Source organism: Takifugu flavidus, chromosome 12 (genome assembly GCF_003711565.1).
Source record: "Takifugu flavidus isolate HTHZ2018 chromosome 12, ASM371156v2, whole genome shotgun sequence".
Classification (NCBI taxonomy): domain Eukaryota; kingdom Metazoa; phylum Chordata; class Actinopteri; order Tetraodontiformes; family Tetraodontidae; genus Takifugu; species Takifugu flavidus.
In genome coordinates, this window is record NC_079531.1 from 8,946,945 (window position 1) to 8,967,538 (window position 20,594).

The 20,594-nt window shown below is 42.7% G+C and overlaps 1 protein-coding gene and 1 long non-coding RNA gene across 3 annotated transcripts in view; one reads left to right on the forward strand and one right to left on the reverse strand.

Moving 5' to 3' along the window:
* Window positions 1-20,594, forward strand: part of pde3a (phosphodiesterase 3A, cGMP-inhibited) — a 44,413-nt gene that overhangs the window by 22,232 nt on the left and 1,587 nt on the right. For both annotated transcript variants that reach the window (XM_057049761.1, XM_057049763.1), the window contains 14 exons: window positions 3,001-3,246; window positions 7,960-8,105; window positions 8,206-8,312; window positions 8,733-8,976; window positions 9,066-9,142; window positions 9,220-9,416; window positions 9,543-9,680; window positions 9,787-9,898; window positions 10,281-10,388; window positions 11,136-11,326; window positions 11,738-11,941; window positions 12,052-12,213; window positions 15,870-16,128; window positions 17,537-20,594. The exon at window positions 17,537-20,594 is cut by the window's right edge and continues 1,587 nt beyond it. In XM_057049761.1, coding sequence (XP_056905741.1) covers window positions 3,001-3,246; window positions 7,960-8,105; window positions 8,206-8,312; window positions 8,733-8,976; window positions 9,066-9,142; window positions 9,220-9,416; window positions 9,543-9,680; window positions 9,787-9,898; window positions 10,281-10,388; window positions 11,136-11,326; window positions 11,738-11,941; window positions 12,052-12,213; window positions 15,870-16,128; window positions 17,537-17,835 — 2,490 coding nt within the window. In that variant the 3' untranslated portion in view covers window positions 17,836-20,594. The remainder of the gene's footprint in view (window positions 1-3,000; window positions 3,247-7,959; window positions 8,106-8,205; window positions 8,313-8,732; window positions 8,977-9,065; window positions 9,143-9,219; window positions 9,417-9,542; window positions 9,681-9,786; window positions 9,899-10,280; window positions 10,389-11,135; window positions 11,327-11,737; window positions 11,942-12,051; window positions 12,214-15,869; window positions 16,129-17,536) is intronic.
* LOC130535001 (uncharacterized) overlaps window positions 11,985-20,594 on the reverse strand; it is an 11,752-nt gene continuing 3,142 nt past the window's right edge. The window contains exons 2-3 of the long non-coding RNA XR_008953013.1: window positions 15,862-16,032; window positions 11,985-12,171 (exon numbers count right to left, since the gene is read on the reverse strand). This is a non-coding gene — a long non-coding RNA (uncharacterized LOC130535001). The remainder of the gene's footprint in view (window positions 12,172-15,861; window positions 16,033-20,594) is intronic.

Sequence of the window (20,594 nt, forward strand, 5' to 3'; positions counted from 1 at the left end):
CATAACCATATATTGATTCATTTATTACAAAATGTTTCAAAATCTCATCTTTGTTGTTAGGATTTCACTTTTTTCCCCCCACATTTTCCAGTGACAACATATTCAGTATGCAAATATGCATATTATAATTTGCAGGACCCCCCCCCCACATCAATTTAAAACCAATTATTTAATCAAAATAAACCTCCATCAGGGGCCTTTCAAGCATAAACACTGTGATTTGGAACAGCCCTATATTGTAATAACTAGAGACACACATATTCATTTTTAATCTGTGTGTTTTTTGGAGAACAGCAACAATGTTACGGTGTGCTGCATTTTGTCCATCTGCAGAATGTCTGGTGGAGCCGCTGGTCCCTCAGGTTGTTCTGTTACATGCATGCCTGTGTGCCATGTGTAGCCATTGTTGATGTACTCGTTGACCATTGCTGCCTCGGCTCTCTCCTGTGGGCCTTTAGATAGGAGGCAATCAATAACCTCCTTTTTCTCCTTGTCTCTGCCATGATGCCCCATCAGCACAAAATGCTTCAGCATTCTGCAGAGAAAATACGCACAAAATATCACAGATTGCTGTTTTTAATTCAGGGTTAGAGTGATTCTACCAAGGAACGGCATGATAAATGTATGGAAAGAATGCATACACCCACACACACACACACACACACACACACACACACACACACACACACACACACACACACAGGCACAGGCACATATCTAGGCTCCCTTTATCGTACTCTCCCCTGACATTTAGCTAAACAGAGTCCATTACTGCCAGGTAATGGGTGAATGTCACAATAGCAGGATGTCATAAAGCTCTGGAGTCGTCTAATGGGTTTTGTTCAGGTTGAGGTGACACATGCACACCCTCAAATGCACCCATATAGAGACACATGTGCTTCCAGGAAACTTTGATGCCTGTTGATGCATTTGTTCATCACGCCACCACCCTGGGCGATAACATGTTTGAATAGCTAATACGATCTGTTTAAAGAAGCCATTTACAACTGCACCAGTTAAATACAGTGGTGGGTGGGTAGGGAGCGGGGGGAAGGGGGGGGGGGGGGGGGGGGTATAACAACAGTCAAGGCACCACTGAAATATTAATAATATATTTAAAAAGAAAATAAAACTCCATTCAGCTGAACTAACCTATTAAAGTCTTAAATTACAATGATTACTACTACTACTAGTTAGATTCTGACTTTTGCATTTGCAAATACGAAAAATGATTGTGACTTTAATGTAAAGAATTATTATTTTTATTTATTGAACAATAGGTACAGTGGCCAATTTATTTATATTCTGGGGATGAGATCTGTGATAATCTTAGCCTGACTTATAAAGGAATCAAAAGTGTCTAAAAATATTTTCTGTGCTATATTTTATATTACATTTTTAAGGCAGAAAAAGGCTTTGCTGAATTGTTCAGTTGTCACATAATCTTCCATGTCCTTATGTGAAAACAAGGACAGCAACACATTTTATGGCAAGAAAAGGTTGCAGAAGAGGAGCATCTCATGTAGGAACCAATTTACATCTGTGCCTCAGTCTTTGCCTCAGATAATCTACAATCAGCCTATCTGGAGGTTTTATCTCTTTATTTTGATTATGCAATCAAAATGTTGTTGTTTCCTCCTTTTTGTTTCCTGGTTTGAAAGTGGGACCTCTACTTACGAACGTCTCTACATGCGGAATTTCCAGGTTACGATACGTCTCAACAGGAAAATATTTCCTCTTGTTATGAAAGAAATTTCAGGATACAAAAGGCAAAAATACGCTACCGCTGCTACTCGCAGCTCGCGGAGTTTAGCGAACGTAAACATGCTTGTAGCTGCTCTGCCATTGGCTATCACCTAGCATCTTCCTGTCATTCCATTGGCTAGGAGGGACGTCAATATGTACAGGTATGCGTGTATCCCAGCGTCTCTCTTTTTTAACTTTTATTCGCTATGGACCCAGGAAAGTGATGGAGAAAAGTGAAAAAGAGTTTGTCCATACAAACAAAGCAAGAAATAATAGAAAAGCATGAAAAAGGGATGCATTTGGTTGATCTCGCCAAAGAATATGGCTGTAATACATCGACGATCAGCACGGTATATATTGTGGGTGTTTGAATGTTTGTCCATTAGATGGCGGTGTTACCACAAGTGTTAACGTTCGTTGCTAGTAATGACAGCTAATGTACGATTAGCCTGTAATAAAGTTCATTTTGTTCCTGGAGAAGTCTTGCACTGAATTCCTACATTTATTGTGAGGTAATCTAATCATAACATGTATTTGTTACATGTTTTGATGCATTTTTATGATTTATAAAAAAAAAATTGTCCGAATTTTTAGGGGCTTGGAACGGATTAGGGCATTTACATGGAAAACGCATCTCTACTTACGTAATTTTCAGGAACCAATTAATTTAAAATAAAGTAGAGGTCCCACTGTATATATAAAGAGGTTCACAGAGAGTTTGCTTCCTTTTGTTCATCATTGCACCATGATCACCATGATTTGTTTGATTGTTGTTTGATTTGTTTCTCTATGCTTCTTTAATAATTTGTACATAAACAGTTTCATGTCTGTCTGTAGCACAGTAAAATTCTATTTTATTTTCCTGCTTTATCTAAAACAGTCACCACATGGCCAATTTTCTACAGCAAGTATTATCCACGGGCCTTTTCCTAACCCTAACACTACCTCTTGCTTGCTGACTGCTTAGGCAGCCTTCAGCCCTTCTGTGGCCCTGATTAGGACTGAGCAGTTGTTAAATACAAATCGTGTCTTTTGGCTCTTTTTGAAGGGACCCGCCATTTGAATGCACTTCCTCGGTGCATCCCGATTGGTGTGCAAGTGTGTACATTTCTATTGGTTATAAACTGAAGAGAAGTTAACCAGCACATGACCTCAGATGTGTTTTATGTCCACTATACAACTAAATATATTCTAAATCTTCAGCTGTTCATTACATCACCACAGACCAAATACATTTTTATCTTTTCCCTCCAGTCATCTGGCACCAGTGTGGTTGTGGACATTGCGGTGATGGGAGAAGCCCATGGTTTGATCTCGGACCTGCTGGCAGACCCCTCATTGCCCCCTAATACCTGCAGCTCCTTGAAGGCTGTCAGAAACCTGCTCAGCACCCAGATCAGCCTGCAACCGCTGCACCGGCCTCGTCTCCCCGCAGACATGCACGCCTGCTCTGACTCTGAGGACGGGCCTGAAAAAACAGAGCGGCTGGCCATCCCAAAGGTACACCCTTCAGATAATTAATTCTTTTTTTCTATTGTCTGTGCCTGCAACCATCTCAAAAGTACAATTACATCCAACCATATAGGTAGGACAATGGTTCCTCTCCCTTGTCAATCTTCATATAAACTTATGTATTGTTATCTTTTATTTTTTTAATAGCTATTGCATTAATTTCTAAACATAATTTGATTTACTTAAGTAAATATTCCAATTGTAATTTAATTCCAAAAGAAAACTATTTCACTACTTTACAATCACATCATCATCTAGTTACTATATCACAATATCATTTAAATACTCCTGTTAATTAGGTAACTGACTAATTATATTAAACTGATGGAAATGTGACTAATCTTTAAGCAGAGATGACTGAATTAAAAAATGTTGATTTCCCACGTAAATTTTCGATCCCGATGCAGGAACCACCTCCATTTCCACCTTCCCCTCTGCTATTGTGTGCACTCTTCTAATGTACAATGGCACACAGGCATCCAGAGAGCTTTTTAATCTTTTACAAAGCCAGGGATTCAAAAATGTATGCAGGCACTTAAGATGGCAAGTAAAGTAAATAAAGCATGTGATGCTATGCACGATAGTCTACCAAGCAAGTGACAAGTCACTTTAATGATGCCGGAGTGCACTCAAGTGCTACGCAGTTAAAGTCAGTAAGATGCTACCTCATTATCCTACTGAGACCCAAACACACACACACACACACACACACACACACACACACACACACACACACACACACACTATATATATATATATACTTCTTCTTACTTAAAGATACATCTCCTGGATGCACTGGGACACATCATCAGTGATGTATCCTGGGTTCATAGGGTGTTTCGGGTCCTACAACATCATACACCCTTGCCCAGGCGACCCAGCCAGGGTGATCAAGACCCGGCTTGTGTCCCAGTAGCAACCCACGGATCTGCCTTTTTCAGCCACAGCCACCTTGTAGCTTTCTCTGCAGCTTCACTTGTGGATTTAATGGCCCTCTTTTTGGCTGTTCCTGTGACTCCCAATCGGCCAAAGACTTTACAGAGGGAGATGGTACTTGGTACTCAAACTGCAGCCACTCACTCCGTCTATTTGCTGGGGGCCACTTAATCCGCTGCTGTTGAACTACTCTGTTAGGGTTAGGAGGGTCCGGTACGTGGAGGGACTGGGTCCAGGACCTGTGCGTTGCACCTCAACCTCCCGCTCCAGACATTTCATTCTGGCCTGATGAATCTTTAAGCCACGCTGGTTCTTGCACAGCTTGCTGCAGATACATGTCACTGTCGTAGTCATTTCCATTGCAGGGGTCATTAACGTTAGTTCCGTCCGATTGGGGATCTCATCCCCCCTCCCTCTCGGGATCTCCTGGGGGTGTTTCTCTGTAGGGCTTTCCGTAGCTTGTTTGGGTTCCTTCTCGTGAGAGATACAGGCTAGGGTGCTAACCCATTCTGTCCCGGGTGTCATCATTCCGAGCTGCCAAACTGTCTTTCCAGTAGTCAACCAAACTATTCTTGGTTGTCACCTAGTCTATATATATATAGTCTGAGGGTTCTGCGCAGGATCTTAGCTGTTCCTAGGACTGCGCTCTTCTGGACAGAGATCTCTGATGTGGTTCCTGGTATCTGTTGGAGCCATCTACTCAGGTTGGGTGTTACTGCCCCTAGTGTCCCAATCACTACTGGGACCACTGTTGCCTTCATTCCCCTCATTCTCTCCATCTCCTCCTTCAGCCCTTGTTACTTCTCCAGCTTCTCATGTTCCTTCTTCCTGATGTTGCTATCACTTGGGATTGCTACATCTATCACCACCACTGTCTTCTGGTGTTTATCCACCACCACTATGTCAGGCTGGTTGGCCACCACCATCTTGTCAGTCTGGATCTGGAAGTCCAACAGGATCTTGGCCTGCTTGTTCTCCAGCACTTTCAGGGGTGTCTCCCACCTGGACCCTGGGACCTCCAGTCCATACTCAGTGCAGATGTTCCTGTACACCAGGGGTCACCAACACAGTGCCCGTGGGCACCAAGTCACCCGCAATGACCACGTGAGTCGCCCGCAAGCCTGTTCTAAAAATAGCAAAACTCGCAAGTGAGATGCGTCTAAGAAAATTTTTTCTACTGCTTTTTTTTAACCACACCTGCATCTACATAGATTTTAAAATGACAATGTCTTCAAAATAAATAAAAATATAAATAAAGTGAAGGTGAACTCTGACCTAGTTCAAAGGTCAGTATTGTGCACATGCAAGAACCTTTGCGCTTGTGGAGAATAAACTAGTGGGCAGTGAAGATGGTGAGTGGAGTGCAATTTTCTACCCCAAAAACATGGCAAAAAGAAGACAGTAAATTTATCATTTTCAAAGTGAATGGGAGGAAGAGTAATTTTTTACTACTGTGAAAGGAAGGTGTGTACATTGCATTTGTGGGACGACTGTGATGACGGCGAAGCAGCACAATGTGGAGCGACGGTTCACTACGCGTCATGAAAGCTACAATGCTAATGCTAACTACCCACCGGGAAGCATTCTACAGTCAGAGAAGGCCCCTGAGCTAAAAAGTGTCTTTATAAAATGTAACAGATTTTGAGCAGAATTGCAGTAGATTTGTTCAGTTAAGATTTATTCAATATGAAAGTTATTTTTTTTAAAAATGTTGCATAACTTTTTAAAACATGGTTCAACATAGTTTATGAATTGTTAAAATGGTTTAGTTTCTTATGGTTGAAAGGGTCTGGTGAAAACTCGACATTTTTTTCTGATCAAATGTTGAAGTGATCATCTGAACAATTGCTGAGATTAATAATAATAAAGTGTTGAATATTGATCTTTTCTGTTACCCACTCTAAGTTATTGACACACACACACACAATTTGTTATTTTAGAGGAGTGTGTCAAGCGGTAGCCCTTCACACGACTCGGTACCCATGACGTAGCTCTTGGTTTCAAAAAGGTTGGTGACCCCTGCTGTACACTATGCCAGCCACCTGGTTATGCCACTCCATGTATGCCTTGCCTGCTAGCATCTTGCACCCTGCTGTGTCTGGACTGTCTCAGGGGCATCTCCACACAGTCTGCACCTGGGGTCTTGTCTGGTATGGTAGACCCTGGCCTCTATTGCTCTGGTGCTCAGGGCCTGTTCCTGTGCAGCCATGAGTAGTGCCTCTGTGCTGTCTTCCAGTCCGACCTTTGTCAGCCACTGGTATGTTTTCTCGATATTAGCCACTTCCTCAATTTGTTGGTGGTACATTCCATGCATGGTCTTGTCCTTCCATGATAGCCCCTCAGATTCCTCCTCCTTGGTGGGCTTTTGTTGCCTGAGGCATTCACTCAGCAGTGGGTCAGTGGGGGCCATCTTCTTGATCTACTCTCGGAGACTTGTTGTTTCCTCCTGGACAGTAGTTCGGACAATTACTAGTCCTCGGCCCCCTTCCTGTCGCTTTGTGTACAGCCTCAGGACACTGGACTTACGGTGAAACCCTCCGTGCATGGTGAGGAGCTTCCTTATCTTGATGTCAGTGGCTTGTATCTCTTCCAGTGGCCAGGGTATTATGCAAGCAGGGTATCTGATTACTGGCAGGGCGTAGGTGTTTATGGCCTGGATCTTATTCTTACCGTTCAGCTGACTTTTCAGGACCTGTCTTAACCTTTGTAGCTATTTGGCTGTGGCTGACCTCCTAGCTGCATCCTCATGGTTACCATTTGCCTGCGGGATCCCCAGGTATTTGTAGCTCTCCTGCACATCTGTGATGTTCCCTTCTGGTAGTTCAACCCCGTCAGTCGCGATCACCTTTCCTCTTCTAGATATCATCCACCCACATTTATCTAGTCCGAATGACATCCCAATGTCTTTGCTGTAGATCCTAGTGAGGTGGATCAGGGAGTCGATGTCACACTCATTCTTGGCATAGAGCTTGATGAGGAGATGGCTGATGGTTGTTCCACTTCGGAACTGGTACCCATAGCCACTCTTGGTGATAATCTGGCTGAGTGGGTTTAGGCCTATGCAGAACAGCAGGGGGGACAGAGCATCTCATTTATATATGCCACATCTGATGCTCACCCGCGCAATTTGAGTTGGCTTCCAGAGTCGTGTTCCACAGCTTCATGGAGTTCTCAAATCAAATCAAATCAGTCTTTATTTATATAGCGTCTTATACAATCAAAATTGTTTCAAGGCGCTTTCCAGAATCCCAGGGCCTAACCCCAGACAAGCAACAGTGGCAAGGAAAAACTCCCCTTTAACAGGAAGAAACCTTGAGCAGGACCAGGGTCATGTAGGGGGACCCTCCTGCTGATGGCCGGCTGGATGAACTCTCTTATTGTCCTGTTGATGTTATACAGCTTTAGGCACTCTAGTATCCATGTGGGCGGCATTGAGTCGTAGGCTTTCTTGTAATAAATCTAGGCAGTGCACAGGGTAGTGTGTCGCATCCTACAGTCTCGGGAAATTGCCCTGTCAACCAGCTTTTGGTGCTTGGCACCTCTGATGTTGTTCCCTATGCCTTTCTGTGCTCTGCTCATGTATTGATCCATGTGCCTGCTGATCTTAGCCGCTATGATGCCTGATAGGAGCTTCCATTTGGTGCTGAGGCCGGCCCTTCTGGGGGCCCTTCATTTTGTGTCTGTGTGTGTGTGTGTGTGTGTGTGTGTGTGTGTGTGTGTGTGTGTGTGTGTGGGCGTGTGTGTGTGTGTGTGTGTGTGAAACAGCGCTTACGGCGGAGTTTGCCTCCTGGATTGCTCCGAAGAATTTCATCCACTTGGACCACGACCACCTCAGCGACAGGCTTGCCCACCATTGAACCCGGCCCACTACGCCGAGACCGCTCAGCCAGCATCAAGTGTGCCACAGAGAGGTTATTCTCAAGCCACTGCAAGGGAGAAATTCTAATGTGAGCACTGTTGATGAAAGAAGGGTCTCTAAAATATATTGTTCTTTTTTTTCCACCTCCTCAGTGAATCGTGGGCAAACTCGCTTATGATGACCATTTCAAAGAGTCGCTCCATGTCGGCTTCCTGCGCTGCCTACAACCATCTCTACAGCCAAACACTGGCACGATCAGGTTTGTGTGATGGAACTTTTTCTTTTTTAAACTTTTTTTTGTCAAAAACACTCAACTTGGCAGGAATAATGACTGGTTGGTGATTTTGATTCTAATGGTTGGTGGTCTTGAAATCCTAAATGAGATTAGTTTGAGGGCTATGGGAAGTAGCTGCTCTAAATTGGTTGTTTGTCTCTGTTGGGAAAAGGTGACTAGTTGGTTTGATATCTCAACTGCAAGAAAAATAAGTTTAACATATGAACTTGGTTGAGACGTCACCAGTTTTTAACCATAACTTGCTCTTCAAAAACACACGAAGGGTGTTAAAAGTGAACATGTGGCACCTTTCATAACTTACTATTATTGACCAACTGGGGACTGACCTGACTGTGATTCATTATTATTGGATGACTGGTTCGACAACATTATTGTCGTTGTCAGGTTTCGCCCCCTCCAATGTGTCACCCCTCAGTTCTCCATGTCCCTCTCCTCCTGTCCTGGGCACCCCTGTCTCGAGCCCAACCACAAAGATGTGTCCAGTGCAGCTACCCGAGCCAGCTGTTACCCTGTCGGAGTGCCCCCCAACCTCTGCAGCTCCCAAGAGGCACCACAGAGCCTTAACTCACAGCCAGAGTGCCCCGAGCTCCACCACCCCATATTGGCGACCTCCATCACTCTGTGGAAGGTGATGAGTTGAGTTCATCCACCTGGTGCATTATGGTGAAAATGAAATTTGGAATTTGGTCAGAATGTTTCTTCTTTCTTGTTGGAAAGCTGTGACCGACCGCTGAATAGTCAACTAAACCATGCAGTGGAATCTGTTGACAAGGGAGAAAGAATACCCCATCCAGGTAAACGGTTGACATAAGGGAGCCACATAATTGAACTGAGGATAACAGGTTTTCTAACATGTAAAATGCCCCCTCAGATGAGCGTGTCATAGCATCCTCAGACTATGACAGCACTTACGACAGCACCTACGAGACCAATCACAGTGACAGCAGTGACTTTGCACAGAATGAAGAAGAAGGGGATGGAGGCAAGAAGCCACCAGAAGAGAGACACAACTGCAAGGAGTTTCTAGAGAGGGGCATCGTTCTTCACCCACTTCTGTTATCGCCAGAGGTGAGAAATCCTGCAGAGTCTCAGCAGATTTTGGTATGGAAAGAAAGATAGCAAAGGATAAAGAACACATTTTGGATGATATGAAGAATTTTAGCTTTTTCTCCACTACTGTCTACTAACTAACAGGATAAGCCAGTCTTGGCCTCAGAACCTCTGCTGATGCCAGGACTGGAACCTCTGGTGAGTCAGCTCGGTAGCTGGAATTTCCCTATTTTCAAACTCGTGGAGAAAACTCAGGGTGAAACCGGTCGCATCCTCAGTCAGGTAAATATTCTTTACTGTGTGTCTGGGACCTGCATACCAACAATAAAACCTATGTGAACCTTGGCTTTGTTAGATGATTGCTAAGAATTTTAGTATTGTCTCTCAGGTTTCTTACAGGCTTTTTGAGGACACGGGTCTTTTTGAGACATTTAAAATTCCCATTCAAGAGTTCATGAACTACTTCCATGCTTTGGAGAACGGATACAGGGTCATCCCTTGTAAGTAGTTTGTTTTCTGCAATATCGCTATTGGCCACAAGGCGGGGGTGTAGTTTTGCCAGTAAAATAAAGGCCTCATCTTCTCTCATGGTTGAGAATTTAAGGTGGTGCCTGGCTTGTGTATGTATTTTATTCAAAATAAATGTTTTATTTAAAATTAATTTAATATGGTAGCTGGCTCCAATAATGAAAGTATGACAGGGCCATTTAAGATGTATGGTGATGATGATTGTTGTTGTTGTTTTGTTATTATTATTATTTAGCCCTGTTCATATCAATCTGCTTTCAGGCAGTGTTAATGTGCATTTGCATAATGGTTACTGTGGGGTAAAAAGATAATATTGGCATTTGTGAAGTATAACAAAGGTTGTTCCTTTCTCAGACCACAACCGCATTCATGCCACTGATGTGCTGCATGCAGTGTGGTACCTCACCACTCAGCCTGTGCCTGGTCTGCCCACCCTGATGGCAGAGAATGGATTACACGCAGGTGAGGTCAGAATAAGGTGCCTGTTCTCTGATAGCCATATTTTAGCACATTAACATTTCCACTGCTTTTCCAGCATTCATTCCAGAGGAATTCTGGCATTAAGCCAGATGTTTTTATTCACGCATGCAGCAGGACAAACCTTGTGGGATGTGGGTGGAATAAATGTACCAAATAGACTACTACACAAAGTACACATCGCATCCAGCTGAATTCCATAACTATTCTTATCCACTTATGCACTAGTTGGCACGCACATCTGTGCCCTGTATGCTGATGTTTAATTGCTCATACAAATAAGGTAGTTGATAGAAGGAACCAGCTGGGTGGAATCTGGTTTATATAAAAAGTTTCTTCAGAAAGAACCCTGATTATTCAATAATTTGATGTGATGTGAGTGATGTGTAAAAGGGGGATTTGGCAATACAAAGTGAATTTTGTTCCCTGTAATATATATGAAACCCAGTAATATCTTATTCCCATATTCTTATTGTGCATATAGCTAATTTGCTTATGTGCTGCTTTCAGGCACAGTTGGCCATAAAAGAAGCTCACTTATTCTCATGCTGCATTTCTTGGCAGAATAAAAATAGTTTAATTATTTTCAAAGTTTTGGACTGACATTTTAGCTTAATCATATCATGTAGTTGGACTAAATATCCTGTATAACTCTCGTTAAAGTTTTCCTTGAAAACTAGATCTTCGAGCAGGCAAACTCCCTGACTTCCCTCTCCCTCCCTGCTGTCTCAGTAAATGGTATCACTCCCAGTACGTCAGGCTTCATATCCAAGATGAACCCTGTGGCTGATGAAGGCTATGGAACCCTGGCTGGCCTGATTCCTGCTCTGGAGTTAATGGCCCTGTATGTTGCTGCTGCCATGCATGACTACGACCATCCGGGAAGAACCAATGCCTTTCTTGTAGCTACCAGCGCTCCACAGGTAAGCCAGTGTAGACTGTGGTATTGGACCCACCACAGTGATGGTTTCATACAAATGAGTGCTGTCCACAAAATATTATTAATTATTACTAAACCAATATAAATTTCACTGACGCCTTCGGAAGCTGTAGGTGACAAATCATTTTATAAATAATTAATCATTCCGAAGGTTGAAATCAACCTAATATGTATTAACAGCCAAACAGCTCTGCTCCCACTAAAATAGCTATATTACGTTTAATTTATAAAAACCCCATTTGGCTGTGGAAAGTCCACATCTATTTGCGTACAATCAGCATAATCCTGAACAACCACCTCAAGGACAGAATGTGAAATGTGTTCAGGCCAGCAAAGGAAGCCTTTGGAGTGATTACAGTGGTTCTTCTTCTTCAATTTCTACCTCTCACTGCAGGCTCTTCTTTACAATGATCGTTCAGTCTTGGAAAATCACCACGCGGCTTCAGCATGGAACCTCTTTTTATCTCGACCCGAGTACAACTTCCTCATAAACCTTGAACATGTGGAGTTCAAGCGCTTCCGGTTTTTAGTCATTGAAGCCATCCTGGCCACTGACCTCAAAAAGCATTTTGACTTCTTAGCAGAGTTCAATGCAAAGGTAACCATTTTGATCTGTGGCACAAAGAATCACCCAGCCATCAATCATCCAGGCAGTGGGAACTGAAAAGGTTTGTCTTGATGTAAGCCTGCATGTGCGCGTCTTTCCAGGTGGGCGATGATGGCGTGTCCGGTATCGACTGGACCAATGAAAACGATCGATTGTTGGTGTGCCAGATGTGCATCAAGCTGGCTGATGTCAATGGGCCGCTGAAGTGTAAGGAGCTGCATCTGCAGTGGACGGAGGGAATCGTCAATGAATTCTATGAACAAGTATGCTGCAGCCTGACAGGACCCATTTATAAAAGCATGCTTTGACTTTGACCTTGGTACCACTCAAGGAGTAGATCACTGAAATAATCAATATCTAATGTTACATTATCTCACCTTGAACATTATATGATCCATCCATCCTTTGGCTGTTAAATTATACCATATGTTGATGTCATGTAGTATAAATATTTGGGGTTAGAAATATTTTTCACATATACTAAAAACGAAACTAATATGAAGCCCAGTGTAGGACCGTTAAAGATCTGTGATATTTCCTTTCCTGCTCAGGGACCATTAGACAGATTTTAAGTTTTTAGAGAGACACAGAAACAGTCGTTCTAATGCATGCAAGACTTTAGTCGGATGGACATCTTCACCAACAGTGGTCCTTTCTGCCAGTTCGTGAAGAACAGGTTGAGATGATGAGACAGATCGGACATAAATACTCAATTAATTTCCGAGAAATGGCTCTAATCTGTGCCAGATGTGTTCTTCGCTTGCATCTGTGCCAAAATTTCAAACTAATTAAATAAATTTCCACCCACCCATTGTTACAATCATAATTAATGAACATACGATCTAACGCTACAATTAAAACCTCAGTACAGTACAGTTAAAACCTCAGTACAGTTGATAGCAGCAAGCACCTTCGACTGATATGATTATAAGTCTTTTATTTCTCCTTTACCTATTCCTAATTGGGACTTATGGATGACCTTACAGCAGGAAGGTGCTAGGTAGAATACATGAAAGCCTTTGAGAGACCGAGGGTGTGGTATATGCACAGAGGAGAGATGAGCTAAATGAGTCAGGCTGAGGTAATTTTACTTATGTGATCTGATAACATGAAGCAGAATTTGCCTCCAGGCACTTTGTATCATCTCAGTGAGGCATAAAAAGGTCTCTGTTGGAAAGGAAGCTTTCATGGTCACAGCCAGTGCAAGCACAGACGCATATGGACACATGTAGAGGATAATTGAGCATGTGGTCCAGGCTTCCGGTTGCCATAGTGATTAGAGCCCTTGTCCCTCGGCAGCCTTCCTTCAATTGCTTTAAAAGACCTGGAATTACAGAAAAACTGGAAATTTTAATCACATGCATGCCACAAAATAATGGCTAAAAGGAACCACCTTCTGCATTGTATTTTACTTCTTTGACAAGAAGAAACATACTTATTAATACCAGAATGCAATCCAATTTTTTTCAATGCAATACAATTAACTTAAAAAAAATTAATGCAAATACTATTTTACACCTCTGTTGGTTGTTAAACTGCTCCAACTGTCAGATTAAAAAATTGCTTCTTCAAATGTGATAAGAAATTCTTTGAAAATGCTTTGAAAATATTTCATATACACTCGAGCAAGTACATTATGTGTATGATTGGAGTTATTAGACCGACGAATCTGCTTCCAAATGGAGTTCCACTTTGGAGTCTCCAACATGTCTCTGCTGAGCTCTAATGGTCATCAGGTCACAGGGATTTAATAGATGGAGTTTCTGGCCAATGAGCGTTGTGCTGGAGCTTTTCATATCTGAGCTGCCAAAGCTGTTAACTCCTTCAGGGTAGTTGTGACTGTGTTAGTGGCTGGTTTCTGATGACCTGCCCTGCTTAATATCACTTTATATATAGTAAATCAGTTTCCACTTTCCAATATTTAAAGATTTGAATCAAATCAAATCAATCTTTATTTATATAGCGTCTTATATAATCAAAATTTCCAGAATCCCAGGGCCTAACCCCAGACAAGCAACAGTGGCAAGGAAAATCTCCCCTTTAACAGGAAGAAACCTTGAGCAGGACCAGGCTCATGTAGGGGGACCCTCCTGCTGATGGCCGGCTGGGTAGAGAGAGAGGAGAAGGGGGGGACAGGTAGAGGAGAGGAGAGGAGAGAGAGAGGAGAGGAGAGGAGAGGAGAGGAGGAGAGGAGAGGAGAGGAGAGGAGAGGAGAGGAGAGGAGGAGAGAGAGGAGAGGAGGAGAGGAGAGGAGGAGAGGAGAGGAGAGGAGAGGGAGGAGGAGAGGAGAGGAGGAGAGGAGAGGAGAGGAGAGGAGAGGAGAGGAGAGGGGAGGGGAGGAGAGGAGAGGAGGAGAGGAGAGGAGGAGGAGAGGAGAGGAGAGGAGAGAGAGGAGAGGAGAGGAGAGGAGAGGAGAGGAGAGGAGAGAGAGGAGAGGAGAGGAGAGGGAGGAGAGGAGAGAGGAGAGGAGAAGGAGGGGGGTGGGGAGAGGAGAGGAGAGGGAGGAGGAGAGGAGAGGAGAGGAGAGGAGAGGAGAGGAGGAGGAGAGGAGAGGGAGGAGGAGAGGAGAGGAGGGGGGGAAGGAGAGGGAGGAGTAGAGGGAGAGGAGAGGAGAGGAGAGGAGAGGAGAGGACAGGAGAGGAGAGGAGAGGAGAGGAGAGGAGAGGAGAGGAGAGGAGAGGCACAGAGCACAGAGCACAGAAACACACACAAAAATACACTATACAACGGATCAGCGGGGCCGGAGGTCATCATGCAGCTCCGAAGGCGGCGATACCTGTAAATAAATGGGGGGGGGGGGGGGGGGGAGCAGAAAAACTACACAGGAATCAACATAACTAGTCTGCTTGATGAGGAGGAGGAAAGGAGAGGAGAGGAGAGGAGAGGAGAGGAGAGGAGGAGAGGAGAGGAAACCATGACCCAGTGGGGTGACAGAGGCCTGTCAGGTGATCATGTTTCCGGACCCCGGCAGCCTTGGCCTATAACAGCATAGCTAAGATGTGACGATTAGAAGACCCCCTAAGTATGATAATCTGTCTGTCTATGATAGTAACTGGAACTACAGATTTAGTAACAATAAGGTTTTTCAAAAAGGTAGGTTTTAAGTCTGATCTTAAAAGTAGCGATGGAGTCAGCCTCCCGTACCTGGACAGGGAGCTGTTTCCATAGCGGGGGGCCTGGTAGCTAAATGCTCGGCCCCCCATTCTACTCCTAGAAACTCTGGGGACCACAAGTAGACCAGCATTCTGAGAGTGGAGCGGTCTATTGGGCTGATAAGGTATCACTAGCTCCTCCAGGTAGGATGGAGCTAGGCCTCTGAGGACCTTGTAGGTCAAAAGAAGGGTTTTACAAATTATTCTAAATTTAACGGGCAGCCAATGAAGAGACGCCATTACAGGAGTTATGTGATCTCTTTTGTCAATACTTGTCAGAACTCTGGCTGCCGCATTTTGGATCAACTGGGGGCTTCTTAAAGAGGAGTTTGGACACCCTGATAATAAAGTATTACAATAGTCCAGCCTGGAAGTAACAAAAGCATGAATTTTCAGCATCATGCCGCGTCAGTAGCTTCCTAATCTTTGTGATGTTCCTCAGGTGAAAAAAGGCACTTCTAGAGACTAATTTAATGTGTGAGTTGAAGGAGAGATTTTGATCAAAAGTTACTCCTAGATTCCTCACAGAGAGACTATATGTTAATGAGATACCATCTAGAGTGATCATATGATCTAATCTATCCCTGAGAGGTTCAGGACCAAACACCATGACCTCAGTTTTTCCTGGGTTAAGGAGGAGGAAAGTTGAAGACATCCAGGACTTTATGTCTTTAAGACAGGTCTGGAGTTTCACTAACTTCTCTGTCTCCTCTGGTTTCAGAAATTGTCACAGAACGGTTCAAATCTAACTGATGTTACCTTTCTAGGGTGATGAAGAAGCAAGTTTGGGCCTTCCCATCAGCCCATTCATGGACCGCTCTGCTCCTCAGCTGGCCAAACTGCAGGAATCATTCATCACTCACATAGTGGGACCCCTGTGCTCTTCGTACGATTCTGCCGCTCTTATGCCAGGATGTTGGGTGGATTCGCCTGAGGAGGAGACGGAAGCAAAAGAAGGAGCAGATATTCAAGAGGGAGAAGAGGACATGGCAGATTACGGCACATCTTCGGGTTCTGGCACCTGCAGTATGTTGTTGTATTTCCGACTATACGATGAAAATTTACTGATTGTTTAAACAAAACAAAAATCCATGCCAATATTATCCAGAGAGTGGGTGAGAGCGCCATAGACTTGAGAAGATCTGAGCTGTTATAGTGTGTATCATCATAACACAGAGGCATGCAAAGGTACAGGCAGCCCTGGTGACGGTGAATTTCAAACACTCCTTTTCAGCAGGCTTGTTTATCAACGTCAGTAGGAAAGGTCAGGGGATAGAATTCTCTAAGCTTTATCAATACTCAAGGCCATCTAACGTTGTCCCAACAATCTGCAGCCATGCACACTGATGGATGGATGCCCACAAAGCAGGAGCAGCTTTGAGGAGATAGAAAAGTGTATTCAGGTACAGATTTCCTAAGTGGAGAGTGTAATTTGGAAACGGCCATCAACAGGAACAATGGTGCTCACAAAAAGTTCTGGAAGACTGAGAAACAAATCAGAGAAATAATAATAATAAGATAGGTAGAACACCTCTAGGAAGTTTTGTCAGGCTTGCTGTGAAATGCTGTTCAACTCCTGTGCAATCCCTGCACAAACATGGCCTTCAATCAAAAGAACTTTTTTTTTTATATCCTGACCACAACGGTCAGTGTTACAGAAGGTCAAACTGAGGAAGTCCTGTGGACCAACAAGGTTAAAATGGGATTCATTAGCTGCAATCTGCAAAGGTATGTTTGGAGAAGAAAAGTGTTATGCTTGTGGGAGAATCAGTCGTGCTTCAGGATTGTATGGGAGCCATTGGCACAGGGAAGAGAGAATGAAGAAAACAAAAAAGCATCTGTAGAAAAAAGCTGAAATTCAAGAGAAGATGGCTCCTACAACTTGATAATGATTAAAATTAAAATCCTTGATGGAGTATCTCAAGAGGTGCAAGCTGAAGGTTTTACCATGGCCCTCACAGTCTCCTGACCTAAAAGGATCAGATCTTGCTAGATGACCCAACAATCCCACAGAGCTGGAAGACTTTTGAATGGAAGAAGGGACAAATATCCCTCAAACAAGAACTGGAGCACACTTAGCTGGTTAAAAAAGCATGATACTTGCCAAAGGCAGTGCTACTAAATACTAACCATGCAGAGAGCCCAAACATTTGCTGCAGGCCACTTTAATTTTAACTTGTTTTATTTTTCTTAATATTAAGAGAATGCGTCACCTGTAGCTTTGTATGTTTGAGATAATTTTATCTTGTAGGGTCGTAGAAGTTTTTAGCTTTTTTTCGCTAAACAAAAGTCAAAGTACCGTAATAGTAGAAATTACAATTCTGCTTTGATGGAGTCCTGCCTCACTTAAGTTACTCTATATAAGCTTTGTTTTATATGTAGTAGTTTTTTCTGTTTGTCTCACTCTTGACTTTTTTTAAAAATAATCTCACAGAGAGAAGAGAAATCGTAAAGCTGAGCAGGAGGAAAGTCTTTTGCCAGATCACACAGCACCTTCTGGAAAACCATGAGATGTGGAAAAGGGTCCTTGCTTCAGAGGTTCAGGAAGAAGAGCAGAAAGAGGAACAGAACTGCATTGATCCAATCACAGCCATTCATGAAGAGGAGGAGGAGGACCAAGCAAGTAAAGAGGAGGATTCTGCTGAAGGAGTGGATGAGGGGGAGATGATGCCAGCATTAGAGGCAGAGGAGTCACCTTCACAAACGGACACTTCAGGGGAAAATGAGGCTTGAAATTAGCTTAAACCAAGAGTTTGAACATTGTCTAAAAGTGATTATATCCACACACTTGATAGAGTAGCCAGCACATCACTTCGACACGACACTGTAGATGATATTTGTGGTAAAATGTGCCTAACAAACACTAGGTGTGCAGACAGAGATAATGCAGTGCATGAAAGATGAAGTGAGTGTGAACTAGAGTAAGAAGGATGAGGAGGAGGGTGACCGCAGCTGAGTTGGCATCTTAGCGTTTGTTTTTGCCTGGATCTGCCCACACCATCCTGCACTGTGGGCCCACCAGACTAATTCGCTCCACCAGTTAGTAACACACCATCATGCACACTTCTCTCACACAACCATTTTGGAAACACTGTACGGAGCTTCTGGTCAGGTTCAGGATGAGCAACAAGACAATGACATAAAAGCCAGGGAAAAAGCTGTGTCCACTGAGGTTAAGCTGTGGGGAATTTCAGAGAGAAAGAGAGCAAGAGCTATGAGGGATAAAAAATAATAGACCAAGATGTGGTTCATTGTGCAGACAAAACACTTTTACAAGCTTTGCATACACACAGCTCACAATGGTCTAGCACAATCCATTTTTGCAACAAATAGGAAGGATAACAAGGAACCCTGTTGATCTAAAAGCTTTAATCTCACTCAAGCAACATAACAAAGACGTAAAAATAAAGTTTTGTTCATGTTACGTCAATCTGACACACCTACTGTTAATGCCACACAACTTAGCAAGGAATAAGCCTGTAGAGAAAAAACCCGAGCAGTGTAGCACTTGCCCTTTTATACTGTTTGAGAAGTGATTAAAGCTGTTTAGAAAATTTCTGGTTACATTCTTACAATCCCCATTTGCCCAGTGTTATAGCACGACCACTGAGAATCTTAAAACATACATGCAAGTAGATAGAGACTAGTTCTCTTCAGATATTTATGGCATTTTTGCTGACCAAATATTTAGAAAGTAATGTAGGACACATTGGAATGTGGTTCATAATTACCCTTAATGAGATCTATAAAATGTCATAGCTTGAAGAAAATCCTTAAACCTGTAAAAGATCATTGCCATTTTCTAGGTTAAAAGTCCTCATAAGGCTCCCAAAACAGAGTCACTATAACATCAATGTCTAATGATGAATCAAATTTAGTATACCAGTCAGATGCAGTGATAGCCTTGTAGTAGCCTTGGTTGACCCATCTTCAGGGGTTCTCACCCTAATGAAATTGTTTTATTATCTGTTGAATGAGCTCTAATTGAGAGCTAATATATTAAATATTCTTTGAGGTAATCAGTCTAATGAAGCTTAAGTTTAATATTTTTAAAAAGGGAAAGAAAGAAAGAAGCAGGTTACTGTGACTGTTTTTGATTAATCAGAAGGATCTCACACTCTTTTCTACCCACATCTCAAAAGATTCCCATGAGATGGAACTCTTTGAAGATGAGCCAATTAAGTCAGATTGATAATCATGTGACACTCTTCAGCCTGGCCCTTGACAAGTTGTACAGAGAGATACAGTGTATGATCTAACTGAATCTGGCACCAGAAAAGCAAGACGTCCGGAGATTTCGTTGCTTATTACGTCTTAATTTTATGATTTAATCTATTTTATGCAGGTAGTTAATGTCAAAATGAGAAGAGCCCTTTGATATACAAGTAAAATAGTAAAATAGAACCTATTTTTTAAAGCATCTAAGAGAATTCCATTAAACTAAAGAGATTAACTGAGAATCGTAAAAGGGATCATGAAGTGAATCACTAGATCTCAAAAACCTTTGAGCAGTGTTGATTAAGAACATTGCTTTAGCTTAGTAATTGCAATGATCCAGCAAAGCTGCATAACTCCTTTAATAATTAAATACAATCCCCTCTTTAATCACAGCAAACGTGTCATATATAAAAAGCCAAAAATGATCTGTGAGTGGCAGGAGCAGTCTGTGGTTTAGGGTCAAGTACAGTTCATTGCTGGAGATGATCAAAGGGAAACAAAATCTATTAGTAGAAAAACAGAATGAGGAATCCATAAAACCAGTCTGTGTGTGTGGGTGTTTTTAACCAGCTGAGCATTCTCCACTGTTACCTCATTTCCTTGATCAAAACTCCTTTCTCAATCCTCAGCTGTATCCATTGCACTGTTATCAAATACTCATTGTGCAAATGGGGACTTAACAGTGCAGCACAAAGCCCTTGACTGCTTATTTACCAAATGTTGCAGTGACCAAAGCCAGGACCTGCGTCGTAATAGGTGTTCAGTCTGCCATCATTAGTTGCAGCTAATCAATAATGAAACTTAACATTTGTAAATTAAGTTAGGTCTTGCAAATACTAATGCACTGATGTAAATCAGACAGGCCACTCTGGACAAAAAGCCCATAATGAAAGGAGCTATGGTTGCTAAGCAACAAAAAAACCCTAAGAAAAGTATAGCTATACACATGAAATGGTGGATTTTAAAACCACCTCCTAACCAGTGTATTAAAATACCACTCACATCATACCATGGTTTGGTCCATGGCCCCCATAGAGAAGCTGAGGCTAATCATTTTTTCAACAATTACCAATACTTACGAGAGCTGTGGGTTCACTCTTGGGTGCCTGGGAATATCACAAAAATGTAGGTAACTGTCATGTGTGAGTTGGATGACGTAAAATGAACAACAGTATTTAGATAGAGGTTATTTTCATTAACAGATATGAGGGTTTCTTCTAATTTAAAATACATGTATGTGTCTTTCTCTAATGACCTCACTAAATTTTAACAAA